The 26,455-nt window shown below is 43.0% G+C and overlaps 2 protein-coding genes across 2 annotated transcripts; one reads left to right on the top strand and one right to left on the bottom strand.

Annotated features, from left to right (window-relative positions):
* Nucleotides 1-951: 951 nt before the first annotated feature.
* LOC306843068 (dual specificity mitogen-activated protein kinase kinase 1) lies at nucleotides 952-22,227 on the top strand. Its single transcript, XM_079374316.1, has 11 exons — nucleotides 952-1,374; nucleotides 7,929-8,139; nucleotides 8,894-9,040; nucleotides 9,921-9,998; nucleotides 10,122-10,173; nucleotides 10,272-10,396; nucleotides 20,467-20,674; nucleotides 20,775-20,839; nucleotides 20,956-21,014; nucleotides 21,349-21,394; nucleotides 21,484-22,227. Exons 1-11 carry the CDS (start codon nucleotides 1,292-1,294, stop codon nucleotides 21,595-21,597), a joined length of 1,188 nt encoding a protein of 395 aa, XP_079230442.1. The 5' UTR covers nucleotides 952-1,291; the 3' UTR covers nucleotides 21,598-22,227.
* On the bottom strand, nucleotides 22,212-26,309 carry LOC306843069 (large ribosomal subunit protein uL4B-like). The gene is made up of 10 exons (XM_079374317.1): nucleotides 26,193-26,309; nucleotides 25,226-25,397; nucleotides 24,949-25,055; nucleotides 24,043-24,181; nucleotides 23,636-23,760; nucleotides 23,425-23,554; nucleotides 23,077-23,233; nucleotides 22,768-22,851; nucleotides 22,457-22,577; nucleotides 22,212-22,381 (listed from the first exon to the last, which is right to left on the bottom strand). Exons 1-10 carry the CDS (start codon nucleotides 26,193-26,195, stop codon nucleotides 22,280-22,282), a joined length of 1,140 nt encoding a protein of 379 aa, XP_079230443.1. The 5' UTR covers nucleotides 26,196-26,309; the 3' UTR covers nucleotides 22,212-22,279.
* Between the last annotated feature and the right edge of the window lie 146 nt (nucleotides 26,310-26,455).

Here is a 26,455-nt window from a genome sequence, read left to right as displayed (position 1 = left end):
ATTTTTAATCTCCAAATGGGGCTAGTTGCCCTTCCTGTGAAATGTGGTCTAAATAAGTATCCAGATATTTGATCTTTATTTTTACACTTCTTCAGGATAGTATTATATTGTATTAACAATATAATTTCACAGCTGGTTTAACTGGTCCATCTTGCATGATAATGATAATCCAAGACTCTGAGATTGCAATATGGACAGCTATATGTGTTTTCTAAACGGATATGATGTGTTTCTTGTATAATTTTCAACTGGTTAAATGTATGCTATGAGTTTGATGTGAAATCATAAGTTCCTTATACATATAATAGCTAACATATCAACCATTATTTTAAGAAGTTAATGATGTAAGACCAATGACCAAAATATAATGTAGAATATATTGTGTGAATATTACATTATATACATTCAGTCCAGTGTTAATGCCTCACCATAGGCTGCTATGTTTCTATTAAAATTAGACTTTTATAGAAGTTATATGGACTTGAGATGTTTGTTTTGCAGCAGGGACTTTTAAAGTCAATTCAAACTTGTAAATTACTTTCAAATTGCATGCAGACCTGAATGACAGTATATTTAATAGGCTATTTTTCTATAGGCCTGTATCATCTGTTGCCAGGGAGAGTAGAGTACTGCAGGGGGTCCACGCTCCATAGAGAAGAATGTTCATAAACAAACAAATGTTTTAATGAAAGAATTTAAGTGTTACCATAAAGCTTTACGAGCTAGCTTTCATATCGGGGGTCTGGGTCTGTAAAAGCTGAAAACGTGCAATCTAATATAGGCTACTGAAGTTCTGTATTGTAATCCATAAACGCATAAAAAGGTTGGATGCTGATAAATGATTGTTGAAATTTCTTGGTTTTAATTAGCAGGCAAGCCTATTAAAAACAATGCGCATTTCCACCAGCAGATGGGGTCATTACCCGCACGCGGTCATGCTGTCCGGAAGACAGATGTAAATATTTTCATGACGTAAAGAGACAATCTCTGTACCCATCCTCTACTGTCGTCCACCTCTAAAAATACTCAGTTTCTCCCTGAGTTATCTATTCTTCGAAACAACCTTCATCCTGCCTGTCAGAAGACCATGCGAAGTTGCCGTTGACTGTTTTCTGTCTTTATTTATTTATTTATTGTAAAGCAAACAGCGATTGGTAGGGTGTGATAGGCTATTCATAGCTTATGCATCATTGCTCTGTCGCCGAGTGAGTTGGTGTAGTCTGCGGATCAGATTGCTCCTTTTTGAATTTTTCTTTTTACTGCCGAGAAAAGCCAGCTATTAGGATTCATCATGCAAAAAAGGAGGAAGCCAGAGCCGATCCAGCTGAACCCAATTCCAGATGGGAACGCTATAAACGGAACCGGGGCCACAGAGTGAGTGGGCTTGAGTCTTACGATGTCATTTCATGTCGAACAAGACTTCTTGAAACCAGAGTTGCTTCATTCATGGATTGTTTGGCTCATTAAGAATATGCTTCGACTCTGACAGGGCTGCTTAATAGATTTAGCATGGCTAAATCAGCTTGTATTGGGCATTAAATTGGTATTAGTATGGATATTTTTGAGGGTGTGTTGCTTCTAAGTTTCAACAGATTTACAAAGCTAAAGGTGATTATTATTAGTTGATTTACATAACATCAAATATGGCTCATTTTTGCGAAATGAGCGCCTTTTTAAGTTTGATAAAGTGATTTTAAAGTAACTAGCTGTCAGATTTTAAACATTCTATCAGCTAATCTCTTTGAGTGTTATTAAATTGCATTGTGCCATCTAAAGATAAATGAATATATTGTAATATATGCTGGGATATGGCTATGAGATTTGTTACCTGTTGATAACAAAATTTACAGTTTTAGCTATTGTGCTTGAGTTCACGACTCTAAAAAGTGTGTGTGTGTGTGTGTGTGTGTCTGTGTGTCTGTGTGTCAAAGCACCTTAATACTAACAAGAAAAGAGCACCAAATCGGCATATTAGAAAAATGACTGCTGTAAATTCAGCTTTGTCATCACATGAATAAATTATGTTTTTAAATATATTAAAATATATATTTTATATAAACATTAATAAAATATAATATTATATAAGTATATAATATAATATTTCACATTATTACTGTTTTTACTGTATTTTTTAACAAATAAATTAATCCTTGGTGAGTATAAGCTAGTTAAAGTTACTGTTTTTTGGTGGGCTGTGCTTAGAAAAATATCTAACACGGTAAAAGTTGGTCACAGTTATTTATTAAGTAATTTTATGAGGAAAACAAAATGCATACTGTTTGTGGAATAACCCATATATTAGTGTTGTTTAGTATCCATCAGGTGCACATAAAAGAGCCGCATCTCCTGCCACCAAGATCAATGAGAATAGCTTATCACATTTGGTCAGAGCTGCCAACACAACACTGCTCTTCTCTGTAGTATGTTGTTCTGTCATAAATTAGGCCCAAAATGTAGCATTATAGGAGCAGAACTGGAGAGATAAAGTATCTGAAGTTGTCTGTGTGTTTACAATTTGTAGAAGCCAAAAATCCAGTGTTTTGTTGACCCTAATGTAAAACAGAAATGTAAATGAATGTGATATCATTCTTATAATCATCCAGTTTACTTCAGTATGTGACTATTGAGGATTTTAACTGACCACCAAATATAGATGCCAGTAAAGGCGACGTATCGATTTGTTTGTCAGCTTCACATCCCCGCAGATAGATATGGTGACAGAGGACCACCTCTGTCTGTGCCACCTTCATTTGGCAGGCCTGTGATTTTTCTCCTCTTGAAGCCGAGCCAGTGACAATCCTCACAACCTGAGCCAGTGGTGCATGTCATTGCCTCTTGTTTCGTCAAGCTCACTTGAGAGCTTAGACACTTTTCCCCTCTTGTAGTCTCTCCATTTGGCATTAAGAGACTATTAATTATTTAGGAAAAAGTTGCAGTCTTGTATATAGAAACTGGCTATTATTTGTACATAAATAATGGGCATTAGCTGTGCGATTGAAGAGGTGTTTGGGAGAATGACAGTAAAGTAGAATTACATTCCTTCCTGGAGAGCAGGACAGGCTGTGGCGAGCTCGCTTTGGAATGTGTGTGTGTGTGTGTGTGTGTGTGTGTGTGTGTGTGTGTAGCGGTGATTCAATCCTGTGGAAGTCAGTGTTATAGAGAGGCTCAGTGGAATGTTAAATACTGTGACAACGTTTTTTTTCCCAGAAGCCTCTGCTTTAAATCTGTCGTGGCAAGCCTAAGTTCTTGCTTATTGCTTTTGAAGCACTTCATATGTATCACCTCTTTCATGCATTTACAATTTGTAAATTAAGAGTAATACAGCAACAGTATCTGCTTCCAGTGGAGAGTGAATTGATTTAGAAGCCATAAATATATTATATTAACAGCAATGAAACAAAAATTTTTTTTAAGACCAGACATGATTTTCTTGTTCTTATTTTCATTTTGGTGGCTTGAAGGCCCTATAAAGTTTTAATAATCATTCGAATTCTGGGAGAATAGGTAAGTCCACACCATAACTATAACGGTAACAGCAAAGAGGAACAATATGGTTGAAATCACTTTCAGAATGATTTAATATGAACTGATAAACGATAAAAATACTTCAAGGGCTCGAGCATTTAAAGTGGCAGATGACAAAACTGCAGCATGCACTTTTATAATAAACAAAATTATATTGTTCATTTGTGTGGAAGTTAATATAGTTATCATTTTGTCTTTATAGTTATTATTCCTGGTGTGAACAGGCCTCAAAACAATCAGTATATCACCACATGTATACTGGTGTTCAAAAGTTTTGGGTCGGTGAAATTTTTCAAATGTTTTTGATAAAAGGCTCTCAGGCTCACAAAGGCTGCATTTATTTGATAAAAAACAGTAATATTGTAAAATATTTTTATAATTCAAATGTTTCTATTTTATTATTTTAAATTTTAATTTAATCCTGTGATGGTAAATCTGAATTTTCATAAGCCATTACTCCAGTCTTCAGTGTCACATGATCTTTCAGAAATCATTCTAATATGCTGATTTGGTGCCATTGGTTTCCTATTATTATTGATGTTGAAACAGTTGTGCTGCTTAATATTTTTGTGGTCATTTGAATCACTCGAGTGTTAGACTTTAGTCCAAAAGACTAGTAACCTTGTTTTATTTACTTACCAAAGCCAGTTTTCCTTGCATTTGGCACTTGACAGTGCTAATTTTGTACCCTGCCAATATTGTTTCCTCTCTCTTCATTGGCAGCGGTACCTCTGCCGCTATTGTTTCCCACAAGCTCTATGCAGCATTGTGTCTTTTCAAGATTATCAGTAGGAAACCACACAGTGTTACAGTGTTACACAATCACACCACACACACACACACACACACACACACACCATGGCACCATCTGCTGCTCTCCATTTTACTTAAGAGCGCTGCTGGGTGTATGAATGCTGCTATAGTGCATCAAGAAGAGCTTGATAATTCCCAGACATTCCCTATACCTGTTCCCTAATTCTCTTCCTTTATGATGTTTAAGTCTGAGTTGTGTTTAAATTGTGGATTTACAGGATGACAGCACAGATGTATCCACAGGAGTGATTTATGGAGCGTAGTTAAATATTGACCACAGAACGATCTCTGGTTTTGTGCTCCTCCCCAGAGAGAAATGGTTTGCTTCTGTCTAACATCAGCTGATCCTGGTGCTCCCTAGTGTTTACATCCACATTCCAGTGCACGACATTTTGACCACTTATTTCCTGTGTTTGATCATACTGTATTCACACACCTCTTCAAAAATTCAAAAGAAAAAAGGAAGAGAAGTTATTATTCTTCCAAGTACTGCTCTTGGGCCTTCAAAAGCTTTTCTGGTTTTGAATGTCAAACTATGAGCAGCTTTACTCTTCACTTTTATGCACTTTCTGTGTCTTTCTTCAGAAAGAATCTGCTCTTTTTATGTAAACATAATGGTGGATCAAAGGTTAGACTAAATAATTAAATACTGTGTGTAGTAGTATTGAATTATTTATTACTTTCATACAAGTTGTTGCAGCATAGCATGCTGCGTTGTCACTACATTAATACTGTATTGCAAAAAACACCCTTTCGCTTTGTATTATGCTCTGTAAATAATAATTTGTTGTAAATATTTTTTTTAAATGAATGATTCAATTTTCAATCAATTAGTAAAATGTTATGAATTGATTTTTATTCTTGATGATGAATTTTAATTTTAAAACACAGAATCCAGAACAATTAAAGTGAAAAACACATTTTTGGGGGGAAAACATACCAGTTTGTTTATGTGGGAAAAAGAACCTTATTCTTGCCTTGCAAACTTAAGTTTTGCCTTTTTAATTTTTTTATGTGGTGTATTGGTTGGTTTTTGATACTGTGACACTGAAGACTGGAGTAATGACTGCTGAAAATTCAGCTTTGCCATCACAGGAATGAATTATATTATAAAATATATTAAAATAGAAAACAGATCAAATTTAAATGGTAGTAATATCTCACAATATTACTGGTTTTATTGTCTCTTTGTTTAAATAAATGCAGCATTGCTGTTGCAAATTTATAAACCAATTTGCTGTTATGCATTTTATTAACCAGTTTTGCCAATTATAAATCTATAATTTATGTTTTGCAATGCATTATATCAGATTGCTATTTTTATTTGTTTTGTAATTATCTTCATAATATATTAATTAAAAATAAATTTTAGATAATACTGCAAAATAAAAAATAGTATTGTTTTAAAAATGAAATTAAAATAAAAAATGAAATAAAAAACAGAATTTTTTTTCTATATGGTCAAATGTTGGCAAAGCAATTAAAATTTTGAACTACTGTTTGAAATTTCGACCAACAGAAAAAATCTGTCAGTAGAGCTCTGTTGTGAGCTTTATATCCTCTGTGGCTCTTCACATGGACTGAAACCGCTCTGGATAAGGCCTCCTACATGCAACACAAGGTTTGAGTTGTGAAGTATTTTTCTCCACTCTGGCATCTTCTGCGTCCTTCACCATTATCACATCTTCACCGCAGCGTGTCCACGCCACCCACTTACACCCACACGGCAGCCTCGTAACCATGGCTATATCTGGCCTTGCTGTCAAAAATGAAAACACTTTGCCTCATTCTGCATATAGATGAGACAAAGACATCCTGGAGTACTTGTGCTGTTTTTATCCACCTGAGTCGTGCAGTCTGTCCTGAAGCTTACATGTTGCGATATTTTGCAGACTGATCAGCAAGCTTTGATGTAAATTTATGTGTGAGTATCACTTGTTGTGGACCGAAACATTGTTCAAGAGCAGAACAACATGTTTTACATCTGAATTGGCTTGGTGCTTAAAAGCCCTCGAGGCTCATGGTGTCCAATGGTCCTGAAACGCTCATTTGAAGGTACAGCATGAGATACACCCAAATCACAGATGTTTGCAATGTGTGGCACAAAAGCTGGATCACAAGCTGCAGGAAACCAAAGATTACATTAAAAAAAAAAATCCTAATTGGTATCAATATCGGAATCATAAGACATTTAATTGGTTAATTTGAGCACACCTGGTAAATGCAGTTATGCAACAGTGAAGAACGCAGTGCTGTTGGAGGAGATGCAGAGAGGATGGAGAGCGGAGGGTCATGGAGGTTCGCTCTTCCAACAGAAAGCTAAGGAAATACATCACCATGACAACAGGGCCAAGGGAAAGGTTTGCATGCTTAGAGGAACTCCCTGTTTCCTCAGCAGAGCTTTAGGAAGAAGATGTTATAAAGCCTTCTCACTACTTCTATTTCCACACACACTGTACAGTAAACCTATTCAAGTATTCATACGTTTTCTGCATTAAGAATGGGAATATGTTTCAGCATGCAAGAGCTTTGGCTTATTACTGATCACAAGAGAGGAATTCTTGTAGTAGACATATTAATGTATAATAAGCAAGTCTAAGACTGTAACAGTGTTATTTTAGTATTATTTATATACTATTGTAGAATGTATTAATATTTTGAATGACTTTTTCTTTTTTAGTAATTATATGTACTTTTGTCATTTATTATATCATTTTAGTGTTAGTCTTTTTAGTACTTCAGCCTCAGCTTATTTTATTTTAGTTCACGGCAACATTTCTATTTTTTTGAGTTATGTAATATTTTTGTTTTATTTTCTTTCACTTTTTAATTAACTAAACATTTTTACAATAACACTGGACTGTAATTTAAATGACAGCGTCAGTGACATTATGCATTTATGTCTTATTAATTTATTTAAAAATACATCAAAAAAGTAACACATACATACAAAGGCTTAAAGGAATAGCTCACCCAAAAATGAAAATTTTGTTATAATTTACTCACCCTCACATCGTTCCAAGCCTGTATGAGTTTCCCTCTTATGTTGAACACAAGAGAGGATATTTTTAAGAACCAAACAGTTGTTGGTCTCCATAGGGAAAGAAATACTAAAGTCAATGGGAACCATCAACTGTTTGATTACCATCACTCTTCAAAATATCTTCTTTTATGTTCAACATAAGAAAGAAACTCATACAAGTTTGGAGGGTATGCAAATTATGACTATATTTTCATTTTTGGGTGAACTATCCCTTTAAATACACACTCTGTGATATCCAAGATTTCATTTACTGATTTATAAATCATTTTGATATTTTGGGGGTGCATGAAGTAAAAATGTCAGGGTCATACAACTGTCCTGCTACTGTAATGGTATTAAAAAAAGAAATTCTAATAGAAAACCTTATTAAATAATTTAGCATAATTATCATTTAGGAAAATAATATTTTAACAAAATTGCTTAACAGATTATTAATATTTGAAACATTTGCTTCAGTTATAGAGAGGATCGCTGTAGACCGCTCTGTAGATTGAACCATTTAGTTTCATCACTTCACAAATGAAATTCATTTTTCTGTGTGCATTAGAACAAATCTGGAAGCCCTGCAGAAGAAACTGGAAGAACTGGAGCTGGATGAGCAGCAGAAGAAACGCCTGGAGACTTTCCTCACCCAGAAGCAGAAGGTCGGAGAGTTAAAAGATGATGACTTTGAGAAGATTTGTGAGTTGGGTGCAGGCAACGGAGGAGTGGTCTTCAAGGTCTTACACAGACCCTCAGGTTTCATCATGGCCAGGAAGGTATGTTATGATAAAGCAAACTGCTACAAACAGGGAGGGTGTTAGTTTCAGCTTCAAGCATGCTAGAAAGGTCAATGAAGTCCATTGATTGTCATTACCAGCCTTGAATCGATCGGATGCAGTTTTAGAGCTGCTTGCCTCAGAGCCAGTGCTGCCTCTCCAGTATCTTTTGAAGGCATCAGCTATTCATGTCATCATGTCTTTTTATAGATTGGAAGAAGTTAGACATTACAGCAATAAGACATGACATTTTGTTCTTAGCATGCAGAATGGATACCGTGACATTTATTGCACATGTAATGCATGTAGTGAAGCTAATTGCACTTGATTCAATAGAGTCAAATGACACTTTTCCTAACAAACTTGTCCAAGAAAGAAATCTACATTTTAAGCCAAATTACCATTAGTCCACTATGTGTGATGAAACAAATCGTCCTTAATATGAGACTGCCCAAGGAAGAAAACAAGCTGAAGTGCAGTCAGCACACAAACTCCAAACAGCTCATTTACAGCATACATGAAACAAAGAATTGACAGTATGCATGCAGAGAAGCAACTCTTTATCAGCTAACTATAAAATGCAGACACCCTGGCAATTACAGAGAGAAGCTCTGCCTGGTACTGAGAGAAATTAATGAGGCCTCTGCATTATGCTTTGCCCTGCACTTATGAAGACAATAAAAGACATTAAAAGTACTAGATTTAAACCTTTTTCCTCTTTCCTCTTAGTCCTCTTTTTCTTATTTTCATGCAGTTGATCCACCTAGAGATCAAGCCAGCAATAAGGAATCAGATCATCAGAGAGCTGCAGGTGCTGCATGAGTGTAACTCTCCCTACATAGTGGGCTTCTACGGAGCTTTCTACAGTGATGGAGAGATCAGCATCTGTATGGAGAACATGGTACTGTCTGCTCTCAGTGTCAAATATAAGAGTTTACATCTCTGTCTCTCTATATATACCAGTATAAATATATATATTATCTGTTGTTGGATAGTTTGAAGTCAGTAAGATTTTTTAAAAATAAATTAATACTTTGAATTAGCAAGGATTCATTACATTGATCTAAAGTGGCAATGAAGACATTTATAATGTTTAGATTACGATTTCAAATAAATTTTGTTCTTTTGAACTTTTTATTCATCAAAGAATCCTGAAAAAAGATGGTTTCAATAATATTTTAAGCAGCATAACTGTTTTAAACTTTGATAATAATAAGAAAAGTATTTTAAATATATCCAAATAGAAACCTGTAAAAAATATATATAGTTTTTACTGTATTTTTTAATCAAATAAATACAGCCTTGGCGAGCATAAGATACTTCTTTAAAAAATATATATGTTCATTTTATATAATATAATAAAATATATTTAATTTTATCATTTTCAGTATCCTTAAAAATACCTTTGCTTTTATAGATGCTTTGTAAGTATTGCTGAAGTTTAAAAAATCCATCAAAAATCTTGGTAACACTTTACTTAAAGCCTTTATGTGTAATGTATTATAAAAGTAGTTTTAATGCATTAATTATGCCTTGTAATGCATCTTATAATGCATTGTACAATCTCATGAATAATTGTAACTACAGATAATACATTATAACACTTATCAATTCATTGTTACACCATGCATTTTAAATTCAGTTATAATTATTTCCAACAAGATAATGTATTACAACACACATAATGAATAATGATAATGCATTATGCCATTTAATAACCCTTTATAATGCATTATTCATAAAGGCTTTAAATAAAGTGTTACCGAAATCTTTTACTGTAGGATGGCGGCTCGCTGGACCAGTGCCTGAAGAAAGCAGGCAAGATCCCTGAACAAATACTGGGCAAAGTTAGCATTGCGGTTGGTATCTCTTCAACCTTTCTCAACAATATCCTCAGTGGTCTCTTCTGGACTGTTTCAAGAAAGCAAGGCTAAATCACGGTGCTTAATGTTTCTGGACCTGTTTCCTTTCAATTCATGCAGGTGATAAAAGGCCTGTCCTACCTGAGAGAGAAACACAAGATTATGCACAGAGGTGACTGGTGTTGTGTTATCTCAAACTGATATCTGTTCATTTCCTTTTTCTGTTGACACCGTATTTACTGAAGGGAAGACATTGCCCTTGTCTTGCAGATGTGAAGCCATCTAACATACTGGTGAACTCACGTGGTGAGATCAAGCTGTGTGACTTTGGTGTGAGTGGACAGCTCATTGACTCCATGGCCAATTCATTCGTGGGCACCAGGTCCTACATGTCTGTAAGTTTATTCCCAACAAAAATACCAATTCGATCAAATCCTCTTTCTAACATCACATTGAGTGGTTTAAAAAATGACCCATTGTAGTATAATATATATGTTAATATATTATTTAAAAAATGACCCATGATAACCCATGTTAATATTATAATATATATTATAATTCAAGTTATATACACAGTTGTGGTCAGAATTTTTAGAAGGCTGTGGAAATAAATCTGTGTTGTTTATCCTTTTGATCTTTCATTTAAAAATGTACATAAATCTAATCTTTCATTGAAGTAAAACGATTGAAAACGGGGAAAATCTCATGAAATAAATGTTTTTCACTAGTATTTGTTGGCCACAATTATTTGCCCCCTTTTCTTCAGTACTTTTTGCAACCTCCTTTTGCCAAGATAACAGCTCTGAGTCTTCTCCTATAATGCCTGATGGTTGGAGAACACCTGACAAGAGATCAGTGACCATTCCTTCATACAAAATCTCTCCAGATCTTTCGAATGCCGAGGTGCCTCTCCTCTACATTTCACCCCACTCATTTTCTACAGTGTTCAGGTCTGGGAACTGTGATGGCCATGGCAGAACCTTCATTCTGTGCTCAGTGACCTAATTTGTGTTGATTTGGATTATTGTCCTGATAGAAGATCCAACCACAGCCATTACAATATTTCTAGCAGAGTTTTGATATTTTTTTCTGTTGGTATATGATAGAATCCACAATGCCATGTATCTGAACAAGATGCCCAGGTCCTTCAGCAAAAATATAGGCACACAACATTTTATCCAGCATCAGCATATTTAATGGTGGGCATGGGGTAGTTTTTTTTATACCTGTGAATTCTATCTCATGTGTGCCAAAAAGCTCTTTTTAATTTAATCTGTTTGCACCTGTTTAAAGTTCCTGTAGTGTCTGGCAACTGAATATAATATGCTGGAGTCTGTTTTCGAATGAGAGCAGAATATTTTATCTTGAAATGCTCCCAAGCAACTTGTTCCCAAGGTTCTGGTTGATATATATATATATATATATATATATATACATACAGGTCCTTTTCAAAAAATTAGCATATTGTGATAAAGTTCATTATTTTCTGTAATGTACTGATAAACATTAGACTTTCATATATTTTAGATTCATTACAACACAACTGAAGTAGTTCAAGCCTTTTATTGTTTTAATATTGATGATTTTGGCATACAGCTCATGAAAACGTCTCGGTTACGTACGTAACCCTCGTTCCCTGATGGAGGGAACGGAGACGTTATGTCGTGACGACATTAGGGGATTTACTTGGAAGCCCCGACTGCCTCTGATAAGAGAAAACGCCAATGAAATTTGGCTAGTGGATTTTGCATACCTGAGCCACTCCCCGTGCATACGGGTATAAAAGGGCGACAGGTGCATCCACTCATCAGGTTTTCCGCTGAGGAGCCGAGAACGTGTCCCTGGCAACCAGCGATGGTTCGAGATTGTGGCATGGGGACATAACGTCTCCGTTCCCTCCATCAGGGAACGAGGGTTACGTACGTAACCGAGACGTTCCCTATCTGTCGGTCACTACGAGTTATGTCGTGACGACATTAGGGGTCTATGGAAAGCGCCACAACCTGAACCCCGTCACGACCTTGTGGCATGCAGATGTTGACAAGCTAGCGCGTGACAGACAAATGCGATGCGAAGGTCGCAACCTTCCCGTCGCCCCAGCGCAAATTCGCTAACCTTGGTGCCCGCAGGGACCACTGAGTACATTGCTGCTGGAGATAGCCAAGCCGCTGTTCCTTTCCCCAGAAATCGGAAGGGATTTCGACCTTCTATGAAAGATTGCTTCAAGTCTTTCCTGTTTGTTGTTACAGCCCGGCAGTAACGACGGGGAAGCGAGCCTTCCGGAGAAGGGCGCTACGGAGGCCACACCCTGCCCGAAGGGAGGTAACGTGTGGAGACACTGGTATGGACTGGCCCAAGCCTGGGGCAGTGCTACATACGCCTGGACCCTGGGGCAGATCCTACCTAGGAGAAGGGAGGAAGGCTGCCAGCAGGGCCTGACAGAGCTCTGTCAAAGGGAAGACACGGGTTTACCATGAGGGAAACCGTACCGTGGATGAATACACGTGTGGGATCACCCGAAGGGAATCAGGCCGCACGGGCACCTAGCCGAGTACAGGGGCTGACCGGAGACCCGGGCAAGCTAACACCGGTACTGGGCCTGGCGTCAGACTGCTCCGCCCAGCCTGACTGCCGGGGGTGCTGGAGGAACTCCGCCAGGGTTCGCCGTTCGGGGAACTAACTGGAGGAGAGAATAGGCGCTCGTATCCCCGAGTAAGGGGGAATGGCGCAGCAAGCGTGACACCGGCCAACTCTTCCCGCCACTTACCTGTTACCCAACACACGGGAAGAGACTGGCTCAACGCGGAGACTGTAAAATCTCGCGAAGGTGTTCGGTGTCGCCCAGCCCGCAGCTCTACAGATGTCTGCCAAAGAGGCGCCGTGCGCCAGCGCATAGGAGGAGGCAACACTCCGTGTGGAGTGAGCCCTCACCCCGAGGGGGCACGGCTCGCCTTGGGATTGGTACGCCAAGGCGATGGCATCCACTATCCAGTGGGCCAACCTCTGCTTGGAGACAGCCTTCCCTTTCTGCTGACCTCCGTGGCAGACAAAGAGCTGCTCGGAGCTTCTGAAGCTCCGGGTGCGGTCCACGTATATGCGCAGCGCTCTTACGGGACACAGCAACGCCAAGGCTGGGTCTGCCTCCTCCGAGGGCAGTGCTTGCAGGTTCACCACCTGATCGCGGAAGGGCGTGGTGGGAACCTTGGGCACGTATCCAGGCCGGGGTCTCAGGACAACGTGAGAGTAGGCCGGCCCAAACACAAGGCACTCTTCGCTTACCGAAAATGCTTGGAGGTCCCCGACCCTCTTGATGGAAGTGAGCGCGGTCAGGAGCGCTGTCTTGGCCGACAGGAATTTCAGCTCGACTGAGTCCAGCGGCTCAAAGGGACCCCTCTGAAGTCCAGCCAGGACAATAGAGAGATCCCAGGAGGGCATCAGGGGTGGCCTAGGAGGATTTAACCTTCTGGCACCCCTCAGGAACCTCACGATGAGATCGTGCTTCCCCAGGGACCGGCCGTCCACTGCATCGTGATGGGCCGCAATAGCAGCCACGTACACTTTCAAGGTGGAGGGCGACAGCCTGCGCTCCAACCTCTCTTGCAGGAAAGAAAGCACCACTCCAATCGTGCATCTTCGGGGGTCCTCTCGACGAGAAGAACACCAGTCCGCGAACAGACTCCACTTCAGTGCATAGGCTTGCCTAGTTGAAGGGGCCCTAGCCTGAGTGATGGTGTCCACCACAGCCTGTGGCAGGCCACTCAAGTCTGCCGCGTCCCATCCAGGAGCCACACATGGAGGTTCCACAGATCTGGACGCGGGTGCCATATGGTGCCGAGCCCCTGAGAAAGAAGGTCCTTCCTCAGAGGGATGCGCCAGGGAGGGGCTGTCGCGAGGAGGGTGAGTTCCGGAAACCAGGTCCGGGTGGGCCAATATGGCGCAACCAACAAGACCTGCTCCTCGTCCTCCCTGACCTTGCACAGCGTCTGTGCGATCAGGCTCACTGGGGGAAACGCATACTTGCGCAGAGCCCGAGGCCAGCTGTGTGCCAGTGCGTCCGTGCCGAGGGGGGCCTCGGTCAGGGAGAAATACAGCTGGCAGTGGGAGGACTCGCGGGAAGCAAACAGGTCTACCTGAGCTTCCCCGAATCGACTCCAAATCAGCCGGATCGTCTCGGGATGGAGTCGCCATTCTCCGGGGAACGTGAGCTGTCGTGAGAGCGCGTCGGCTGCACGATTGAGCTCCCCCGGAATGTGGACGGCGTGCAGCGATTTGAGCTGTGACTGACTCCAGAGGAGGAGATGGCGGGCGAGCTGTGACATGCGGCGTGATCGTAGACCCCCCTGCCGGTTGATGTACGAAACAGCCGCAGTGTTGTCCGTGCGGACCAACACGTGCTGGCCTAGAAGCAGTGGCCGGAACTGCTTTAAGGCCAGATGCACTGCCAACAGCTCTAGGCAGTTGATGTGCCAAAGCAGTCGAGGCCCCGTCCAGAGCCCCGAGGCTGCCTGCCCGTTGCATGTAGCGCCCCAGCCCCTGCTGGAGGCATCTGTTGTGACAACAACATGCCGGGACACTTGTCCTAAGGGCACCCCGGCCCGTAGGAAAGCAAGGTCTGACCAGGGGCTGAAAGAGCGGCGACACGACTGTGTGATGGTCACACGACGTGTCCCGCGGCGCCATGCCCATCTCGGGACCCGTGAGTGTAACCAGTGCTGAAGTGGTCTCATATGAAGCAACCCGAGCGGCGTGACTGCGGCTACGGATGCCATATGCCCCAGGAGCTGCTGAAACTGTTTCAGCGGAACCACTGTCCTGCCTCTGAAGGAACTCAGGCAGTTCAGCACTGATTGGGCACGCTCGTCCGTGAGACGTGCCGTCATACTCACGGAGTCTAACTCCACACCGAGAAAAGAGATTCTCTGCACAGGGGAGAGCTTGCTCTTTTCCCAGTTGACCCGAAGCCCCAACTGGCTGAGGTGCCGGAGCACCAGGTCCCTGTGACCACACAACTGTTCTCGCGACCGGGCCAGAATGAGCCAATCGTCGAGATAGTTGAGGATCCTGACGCCCACTTCCCGTAACGGGGCAAGGGCGCCCTCCGCCACCTTCGTGAAGGCACGGGGAGACAGGGAGAGCCCGAAGGGGAGGACCCTGTACTGCCATGCCCGCCCCTCGAACGCAAACCGTAGGAACGGCCTGTGTCGAGGGAGAATCGAGACATGAAAGTAAGCGTCCTTCAGGTCGATCGCTGCAAACCAATCCGCGGACTGCACGCATTTGACGATGCGCTTCTGTGTCAACATCTTGAACGGGAGCTTGTGTAGGGCCCGATTCAAGACTCGCAGGTCCAGGATTGGCCGGAGGCCACCGCCTTTCTTGGGCACGATGAAGTAGGGGCTGTAAAACCCCTGCCTCATCTCGGCTGGAGGGACCGGCTCGATTGCACCCTTTGCCAGAAGGACAGCAATCTCCTCGCGCAGGACAGGTGCATCTCGGACTGCCACCGAAGTCTCGAGGATGCCACTGAACCTGGGAGGCCGCCTGGCGAACTGAATCGCATAGCCGAGTCGAACTGTGCGAATGAGCCAGCGAGACGGGCTGGGTAGCGCAAGCCACGCCCCCAGATACCGTGCAAGTGGCACCAAAGGCACAATCGACGTGCCCGCAGTGGTGCAGCGAGGGGGAGTAAGGTTGGATGGAACAGAAGGCGGTGCGTTCTGACTCATCCCCACAAAACTCCCTGAGTCCCCGGGGGGACTGGCTAGAGGTGCGCGGGGAGGCATCGCGTCCCCAGACCGCACTCTCTTGGCCACTGGCAATATGGGTCTCGGGTGAGAGTGAGGAGGCAGTGCGTCGCACACTGTCAGCCCGCAGACCTGGGAACCCGGAGGAGAGGGAAATTGCTCTTTCTTTGACAATGTGGGTACCACTGGCCCTTGAGCCAGTGGCGGAACAGAAAGAAAAGAAAACACAGGATTCTCCACCCGGCCCTCCTCCGGGGGAAGGAGCGACGCTAGCCTCGTCGTCTCCTGGGAAAGAGCAAATTCCTCCATCTCCGGGTTGTGCGCGTCAGGGCCGCTTTGTCGTCTTCCTGGAGGACTTGGCGGCCGGCTGAGGCGCAGGGGGCGCCGCACTCCTGCGAGAGGCTCGACGCACCGGCCTAGGTGACGACTCAGCACGGGGCGGAGCAGCTCTGGAGGACGCAGGAGGGCGCCCACGGCGACCAGCAGACTGGGGCCTGGCCCTTGGGCCAGCGGTGGCAGCTGGAACATCCCGCCGTTTAGGGAGGATGTGCTGAATTGCCTCCGTCTGCTTCTGTACTGCCGAGAATTGCTGGGCAAAACCCTCGACAGTGTCGCCAAATAGCCCCGTCTGGGAGATGGAGGCGTCGAGAAAGCGTACTTTGTCGACGTCCTTCATCTCGGCCAGATTGAGCCAGAGATGGCGCTCTTGGACCACTAACGTGGACATCGCCTTCCCGAGGGACCGCGCCGTGACTTTCGTCGCCCGGAGAGCGAAGTCAGTCGCCGTGCGCAGCTCCTGCATCAACCCCGGGTCGGGACTACCCTCGTGCATTTGTTTTAGTGCCTTGGCCTGGTGAACTTGCAGGATGGCCATGGCATGCAGGGCAGAGGCGGCCTGGCCCGCAGCGCTGTAAGCCTTGGCGGCGAGTGCGGCCGTCAGCTTACAGGCTTTGGACGGGAGACGCGGACGATTCCTCCAGGTGGCGGCGTTTTGCGGGCACAGGTGCACCGCAACCGCTCTCTCCACCTGGGGAATATCCACGTACCCCCTGGCCGCCCCGCCATCGAGGGTAGTGAGGACGGAGGAGGGAGACGAGCGGCTTCTGGCCGTGAAAGGGGCCGTCCACGACTTCGTCAGCTCCTCATGCACCTCCGGGAAGAAAGGCACCGGGGCAAAGTGCGGCCGCTGGTCGCGTTTTGCGCCGATGAACCAATCATCCAGCCGCGAGGGCTCGGGACTGGGCGGTCTGTTGACCTCCAGCCCGATACTCACGGCTGCCCGGGCAAGCATGGCCGTCAGCTCTGGGTCCGGATCGGCAGTGGCGACAACACCCGAGGGGGGCAGCCCCGCCGATCGTTCATCCTCAGAGGACGAAAGCCCATCCCCCGATGCCGCGATCGACATCTGATCCTCGGGCGGCGCACCGAATGAAATGCTGGCGGCCCCGTGAGGCGAACCAGCGAAATCACTCGGGAACCGGACGGAACAAGCGCTGCGGGAGGAGTAAGAGGTCCGTGGGGACGTGCCCGGCGGAGAAGCTCTTACCGTCACCCTCAGATCTCCCAGAGCGCCAGCCGGCGGTCCTCTGCTCGAGCCAGAGAGACCGGGACGGGTGGCGGCAGAGGGTGCCAATCCTTTCAGAAAGGAAAGGCGAGAACGCAGCGTTGCCATGTTCATACGCCCACAACAGGCGCATGACTCATCCACAAACGCATCTTCAGCGTGCTGGATGCCCAGACACTGAAGACAACGCTCGTGACCGTCATCCGAGGACAGGAAGCGACCGCAACCAAGAGAACACGGACGGAACGGCATCTTTAAAAAGACGCGAACCGCCCAGTGTTTTAGAAATTTGCTCTTTCAGGTGAAGTGCCCAGGGGAATCGCTGCTGCAGGGACACCGCTGTCTGCACCGTGACGCCACCCAGGAACAAACTCTTTTTTTTTTGAGGCAGAAGGCTTTGTGGAGATCGCAAACTTCTCATCCACTCGGCTCCGAAGCAAAAATCTGATGAGTGGATGCACCTGTCGCCCTTTTATACCCGTATGCACGGGGAGTGGCTCAGGTATGCAAAATCCACTAGCCAAATTTCATTGGCGTTTTCTCTTATCAGAGGCAGTCGGGGCTTCCAAGTAAATCCCCTAATGTCGTCACGACATAACTCGTAGTGACCGACAGATAGGGAACCCAAAATTCCCATCTCAAAAAATTAGCATATCATGAAAAGGTTCTCTAAACGAGCTATTAACCTAATCATCTGAATCAACTAATTAACTCTAAACACCTGCAAAAGATTCCTGAGGCTTTTAAAAACTCCCAGCCTGGTTCATTACTCAAAACCGCAATCATGGGTAAGACTGCCGACCTGACTGCTGTCCAGAAGGCCATCATTGACACCCTCAAGCAAGAGGGTAAGACACAGAAAGAAATTTCTGAACGAATAGGCTGTTCCCAGAGTGCTGTATCAAGGCACCTCAGTGGGAAGTCTGTGGGAAGGAAAAAGTGTGGCAGAAAACGCAGCACAACGAGAAGAGGTGACCGGACCCTGAGGAAGATTGTGGAGAAGGACCGATTCCAGACCTTGGGGGACCTGCGGAAGCAGTGGACTGAGTCTGGAGTAGGAACATCCAAAGCCACCGTGTACAGGCGTGTGCAGGAAATGGGCTACAGGTGCCGCATTCCCCAGGTCAAGCCACTTTTGAACCAGAAACAGCGGCAGAAGCGCCTGACCTGGGCTACAGAGAAGCAGCACTGGACTGTTGCTCAGTGGTCCAAAGTACTTTTTTCGGATGAAAGCAAATTTTGCATGTCATTCGGAAATCAAGGTGCCAGAGTCTGGAGGAAGACTGGGGAGAGGGAAATGCCAAAATGCCTGAAGTCCAGTGTCAAGTACCCACAGTCAGTGATGCTGGTGTTGGTCCACTGTGTTTTATCAAGGGCAGGGTCAATGCAGCTAGCTATCAGGAGATTTTGGAGCACTTCATGCTTCCATCTGCTGAAAAGCTTTATGGAGATGAAGATTTCATTTTTCAGCACGACCTGGCACCTGCTCACAGTGCCAAAACCACTGGTAAATGGTTTACTGACCATGGTATTACTGTGCTCAATTGGCCTGCCAACTCTCCTGACCTGAACCCCATAGAGAATCTGTGGGATATTGTGAAGAGAAAGTTGAGAGACGCAAGACCCAACACTCTGGATGAGCTTAAGGCCGCTATCGAAGCATCCTGGGCCTCCATAACACCTCAGCAGTACCACAGGCTGATTGCCTCCATGCCACGCCGCATTGAAGCAGTCATTTCTGCAAAAGGATTCCCGACCAAGTATTGAGTGCATAACTGAACATAATTATTTGAAGGTTGACTTTTTTTTTTGTATTAAAAACACTTTTCTTTTATTGGTCGGATGAAATATGCTAATTTTTTGAGATGGGAATTTTGGGTTTTCATGAGCTGTATGCCAAAATCATCAATATTAAAACAATAAAAGGCTTGAACTACTTCAGTTGTGTTGTAATGAATCTAAAATATATGAAAGTCTAATGTTTATCAGTACATTACAGAAAATAATGAACTTTATCACAATATGCTAATTTTTTGAAAAGGACCTGTATATATATAGGCTTTCTGACCCTAGACGCAACTAATTTCTGCAATTTTCCAGCTGTGATCCTTTGGTTTTACTCATTCTGATGAATGATTATGGGAATTTGGAAATTGTGATAGCTCATTTATACGTTTGTGAAACAGTAAGTCAATTTCATGTTCCTAGCCACCCTGCTGTGTTAAAAAGGAAATGTAAATATGAATGGGAATATGCTTCAGAGATATTTTATTCATTAAAAATTAATTAAAACATGGTTGTTAAAAATTGTGGCCGACGTGTATTGAAAAAAAAAAAAAATTAAATTAAAGTTTCACTTAAATGAAAGGTTAGACGTTTTTGAATGAAACACCAAAAATGATAATGCAGATTTATTTTAACTGCCTTTTTGCTCATATTTACTAAGGGGCCTAATAATTCTGACCACAACTGTACTGATCAGCCACAACATTACAGCCACGGACAGGTGAAGTGGATAACATTGATTATATCATTACAATGGAGCCCGTCAAGGGGTGGGATATATTAGGCAGCAAGTGAACAGTCAGTTCTTGAATTTCATGTTTTGGAAGGGCCAAGGGCCAAATAGTAATGGCTAGACAACTGGGTCAGTCTTGTGGGGTGTTCCTGGTATGCAGTGATTAATATCTACCAAAGGTTGTGCAAGAAAGGACAACCTCTGGTGAACTGGTGCCCAATGCACCCTGCCATACTACAAAAAAATGTCCAGGAATGGCTTGAGGAACTTGACAAAGTGTTGCCTACACATCTGTGGGATGTGCTGGACCAACAAATCCAATCCATTGAGGCCTCACCTTGCAACTTACAGAATGTAAAGGATCTTCTACTAATGTCTTGGTTTCAAAGATACCACAGGACACAAAATTAGGCAGGTGGTGTTAATGTTCTGGTTGATCAGTGTATATTCTTTAAAACAATCTTTTGTCAGTTTAATTCTTCAGCCAAGATATGAATCCTTGGATGTTTGATTTGGAGTATCTCAGTACAGCCATCTGTTTGTTCAGGCTCCTGTTTTTCATCACAACGCTTCCTTTATGATAATGTTCATTTCCTCTCTCTATGATCCTTCTCCTTTTATCTCTGTGTCCATCTGTAGCCCGAACGCCTTCAAGGGACTCACTACTCTGTCCAGTCTGACATATGGAGCATGGGTCTCTCTCTGGTGGAGATGGCTATTGGACGCTTCCCTATCCCACCACCTGATGCCAAAGAGCTGGAGCAAATCTTTGGTCAGCCCCTTGAGGGGGACCCCTCGGCCAGCGACGCCTCCCCTAAACCCAGGCCTCCTGGTCGACCTGGCAGCTGTGAGTGTCTGTTTGTTATCCTGTAACTTATGTTAGAGGTGTTTCTGAGACTATAATATATAATAAAGTGATTTTATTTTTAATCTGTTTGTCTTTTCAGCATACGGTCCAGACAGCAGACCTCCGATGGCTATATTTGAGCTGCTTGACTATATTGTCAATGAAGTAAGCTTCCAGTGGTGCTTAAAAGATCACTGAACAGTTTTATGGCAGTGAATTAATTAAAGTGAGGATTTATTGGCTGCTTCACTTAGCCTTAAGGGTTTCTCTTTTTTTTCCAGCCACCTCCCAAGCTACCAAGCATCTTTGGTGCAGAATTTCAAGACTTCGTTAACAAATGGTAAGCAAAATTGCACCGTAGCTCACCTAGTAGAGCATGGCGCATGTAATGCCAAGGTCATGGGTTTGATTCCCAGGCAACTGGCATACTGATAAAAATGGGGAGTGCAGTGAAAGCTGCTTTGGATAAAATCATCTTCTAAATGCAGAAATTCTTCTTCAGTGGTGCTTGCTGCTCCATCTAGTGGTTGAACTAAAACTAGTTTGGGGTTCTCCGGTGAATGCAGAAAATTTGAGTCTCATTTAATATTTTTTCATATCCATGTCCTCTTAGGGTCTCCATATTAGACAGACCAATGTACATTTTTGTGTCACTTTTTTTGTGTTTTGTGCAGTTTAATCAAAAATCCAGCAGAAAGAGCAGACCTCAAGCAACTGATGGTAGGAATAATCATTTTATTTCAATACTAATGCATCTATTTTTTCTATGAATGCACCTCATGCATCTAACATCTAATCATTTTTTCCAGGTCCATCCCTTCATAAAGAACTCCGAGGCAGAGGAGGTTGACTTTGCTGGTTGGTTATGCAGCACCATTGGTCTAAACCAGCCAGCAACTCCAACTCACAGCGTAGGAATGTGAGAGCTGCCATCTTTTTCTACGCCAGCCATTTAGTGTCTCCTCACCTGCAGCATCTCCATTTCCACCCCACCAGGCAGTCCAGAGGCCAACAGCAAACTACTGCCCTCTTGAACACTTATCTTTTAGATGTTGTCTGGAGTATTAATGAGCATACTGCTGCAATAATGCATTATGGCTCCAATAGGTTGCTTGAAATCGGTTCTGCCAAATATTGGTTGTTAATTGCTGATAGCATCCATAAGACCAGTATGACAAATGTATTTCTTACTATAAAATTTAAAGTTGATTACAAAAGCTATTAAAGGCATAAATTACACTGCAAAAACTTAAATGCTATGGATCCTCCTAAATGTTAACTTGCTGTGATGTTATACTTATTAAACTCTTAATTTCAAGGTTTATGACTGCACTATCAGCTACCCCCAACGTGGTTACATTTTCATTGTAATGTTTTGTGCTTTATTTCAAAGGTTAATTTGCAGCCTTTAACTCAAAGTGAGAAAAATCAGTCATAACTTATTCAAACTTGTATATTACAATAAAAGATTTAACAGATGACAACTGATGGAATGTGCCAGTGCTTAAGTTGTATGCAGTGGATTAAAAAGGACCGCTTTATCAGAATTTTCAACTGCTGTTTTATTTGAAAATCATTTGTGAACTCTTAGTCTGTTCATGAGGTCTAAGCTTGAGCTGGAGCAGGAGCAGGAGCAGCTGCAGGCTTCTTGGCCTTGATCTTCTTCACAACCTTCTTCTTCTTGGGTTTCAACATCTTGGCCTTGATCTGCACAAAATTTACAGATTTAGAAATTGCTTAGCATGTTCATCAGACTATAGTGACACTTGTGAGGGTACTTACGTCAGGGTTGTGTGCCAGGATAGCACGGCGACGGGCTGACTTGGCATAGGGGTTGAGCTTCATCATCACTCTCAGGTTCTTCAGAGGGTTCTTCTTGAGCACTCTGCGATGAATCTTGTGTCTACAATTGCATAAAGAACCTTGTTACCCTACTTGTACTGTATGCTAAAAAAATAAGTCTTCGAGTTTCAAAGCAAGATGGCTCAGGACTTCCAATATAATCATTAGTCAGAAACACGGACCATAAGTAGGAATCTCATCACCGCAATGATATGTTGGTAATATAGATGATCAAATTAGCCAAAACTTACTTAGCAGGACGAAGTGCCTTCTTCACCTCCTCGCTCTTCAGGATTCTGTGCAGATCTGTGTTGTTCATTTTGTGCATGGGCAAGCTGGAACATGACAAGACAGCAAGTCCAAAAGTTTATGCTCAATATCTACACATTTTAATATCTAGGTGTGCATGCGAACAAGAGGGGTTCCAGACCACCTTATTTTTCACTCAGATCTTTGATATTCTCATGGTGTTCAAAAACACGGACAGTAAAGAATAAGCTCATCAATGTTGTTCAACACATAACCAGACAAGGAGAAGAACGAAGGGTAAGGGAACTCACTTGTAGTCCACTTTAAGGGAGGAGGCTTTGCGCCAAGTGCCATAGAGGTTATCCAGTTTACGGAATGCACCCTCGGTCCAAATGCAAAAGCGACCAATGTGTCCACCTGGAGCAAGCTTCAACAAGTCCAGTCTGCTCACGGACTGCAGTGTGATGCCTGAGAAAAGAGACCTTGTGGTTTATGATTTTGCAATCCTCTGGATGGATCAACATAAATTTTGCCTGATACAAGGTAAGGATCAGAACTTCCACTAAAATCATAGGATTCATAAACACGGACCTGAAGTGGATATCATCATGTTTAAAGTGCGTTCACATGAAGCAACCGCAAAATACAAGATCTCATACCAGGGATATTCCTGAAAGCTCGCGTCACACCATTGTCTTCGTTGTAGATGATGCACGGTCCCTTACGCTGGACACGCCTTCGGTTCCTCATCTTACCCTTACCAGCACGCATACGCTGAGAGGCGTAAACCTTGAGACGAGAAATATGCATCAAAAATAGTTAATGCTGGTAAAGCGCAATATTTTAAGTCAGAATTTGACAGTAGCTCACCTTCTTGATGTCGTTCCATGCCTTAAGCTTCTTCAACAGAAGCACAGCCTCCTTAGTCTTCTTGTATCCTTCAACTTTATCATCAACAACAAGTGGGACCTCAGGAATCTCCTCAATGCGGTGACCTGAAACATTTGCCATTAGTCAGTGAAACCAAAAAAAAGTTTAAGGGTAATAGCAAATATTCTATATTTATGGCTGTGCTCAGCCTTCGAAAGGGAAAAACCAATAGTTTGGTTCGGTCCTTCTGCAAACTGAGGTTTCTCTAGCACTGAATTGAAAGCAGAATTCCAATAAATGGCAACCCACATAATATATATAGTGCATTCAAGCACTGTCATTATAAGGACCCCAGGGAGACCCCTATTTGCAGTAAATGAATCTCTGGACACAATGTGTTCACTTACCTTTGGCCATGACCAGGGCAGGCAGAGCAGAAGCAGCCAGGGCAGAGCAGATGGCGTAACGCTTCTGGTTAACGTTGACCCTGCGGTGCCAACGGCGCCAGGTCTTTGTGGGGGCAAACATGCGGCCACCACGACACATCTACAGTGGAGTCAAGGGTCAACATTTCGCACTAAAGGGCCTGTTTACACAAAGGTGAGTATTCAGTGCAAAAATTTGATGCATTAAGCATTTTGATTTGAATCAATGGCTGTTAATGTGTCTGTTCAGAAGATACAAACATTTGCATGTAGTCACTGTGACTTCCTTCACAGAAAGCTGTTCTAATGTCTTTTCCATTGCACTACAAAGAAAACTGGTCAACAATTTTGCACTTTTGGTCACATGCCAAGAGCTGCTGCTGTTACATAAAGATTTGTCAGCACGAACAGCAGAGGAAGAATCCTGAACCAGCTCTGCTGTCTGTGCTCTTCTTTTTTAACATTATTTAACAATCACAATGTTAGTGAATACAAAAACTTGAACTGCTTTGAAAAGTAAAATCGGTTTGACTAACTTGGTGATAAATTGGTTAGAAAAAGTTGTAGAGAGCCGTGTATCATAGTAAACCACTATTTCTGCATTTCATGTCTGCTATGTACTCATTGGTCCGAACAAATAAATCTCATGCGAAAATCAGATCAAATTTCTATGCTGAACATTTGTGTTTGTGTGAACAGTCCTGCATTTTAAATGTATCTGTGAACCAGCTCAGTCTTAATATTCGTCAACCTTCCACGCCAGCATAAGACAGTAGGCAACTGTCGCTTTGCATAGAGTAAGACGCAAATTACACCATCACAGCAAGGGTTGCTTATAATCAAGATTTGACAAGTCGTTCAAGTAAATGTTGTGATAGTTCAGGATACATTTCCGAAAGCACCCTGTCCGGAGCGGTGGGTGCCGCCACCACGCACACGGGGGATACGGGCCACGGCTCTTCCTGTACCCCAGGACTCAGCGCTGGTCTGGTGACCTGAAACGACACACATTTTGGAGTTATATTTGATCATGTCATACCATGGCAAAATGACAAACAGACAAATGTCTCTCAGAACTTCCAACATAATCAGTCGTCAGAAACACAGACCATGAAGTGGAATATCAATTTAATTGACATTTCAACTGTGCATTTAAAACACTCACCAGCCAGTGCACTGACAGCATAGGGCTGGCGCTTGTTCTTGCGCATGTTGGTATGCACAAAGTTCACAACATCAGGGCGGATGGGAGCCCTGAACACTGCAGGCAGAACCACATTTTTGCCAGATGTCTCCCCTTTGTCGGAGTAGACCGAGATTAACGGTCGGGCACAAGCCTAAAACAACAAAAACAGAAGCATGAATAACAAGGCATTTCCAATTACAAGTTTATTCAGTTATAACATTGTATCTTGCTCAGTCTCTGTTTTCATCAACCTTCTGTGCCAGCATGAGACAGTAGGCAACTGTCACTGAACAGAGTAGGACGCAAATTACACCATCATAGCAAGAGTACCAGATAAAGACTTGGGAGGTAAAAAACAAAGTGCCAAACATTTAACTATAGAGTAAGTAACGTGAGAAATTGCTGCAAATTAAAGTGATAAGCGTAAAATCAAATGCGTTATTTGCCTATCCCAACGTTGATCTAACTTGTATGACTTCCTTTTAATGTTCTTTTTACTATCATGAGGATGAATACACGACAGTTATCTTAAAAGTGAATGATCACTTCAATACGTGTCTACTGCACACCTAAACTGAAGTCTGCGTTCAATCCTAATACTAGGCCACAACACGCAAGCTAACATTTATGTTCTTACATGATGTCAAGGCGGTTAAATTCTACTTGGGTATTAGGGTTTCTGAAAGGACGGAATAAAATTTCTTTAAAGTCGTGTTTGAATTTCGAGGTAATAACCTCTAAACGGAGTCAGCTGAAAAATCATGACACGTGTATACACGCCGCACTAGATCAAAATGGCTCCCGAGAGCCGCTGTTCGTGCAAGCATAGAAGCTAACGTGTAATATTTCATCCAAAAACCAACTGCTGATGAATGATATGCACGTAAAACAATATAACGAAGAAGCTTTATTGAAAACGCGCTGAATAAATATCCTCTGTGCTCACCATTATTGTAAATTTTCACGGCTCGCCAGGAACCACGCTCCTAACTCGATGGCGGCCACGGAAGAAAAGGAAGAATGAAGCACTCCACTGTCTAGTATTTGCATATCCATCCGACTTATGTCACTTCCGCCCAAGCCTGTGTTTCATTTTAGTTATTAGCTTATTTTTATAAACATGATCAAGGTTTAATTATAAAATCATTTTGTATCATTTATGATTTTAATTACAGTGAACTGCAATAAGATACATGCGATAAAGTAAGA

This window comes from Barbus barbus (assembly GCF_936440315.1).
Source record: "Barbus barbus genome assembly, chromosome: 23".
NCBI classification, from domain to species: domain Eukaryota; kingdom Metazoa; phylum Chordata; class Actinopteri; order Cypriniformes; family Cyprinidae; genus Barbus; species Barbus barbus.
The sequence above is the reverse complement of the archived record's forward strand: the minus strand, read 5'-3'. Positions and strand labels throughout refer to the sequence as shown.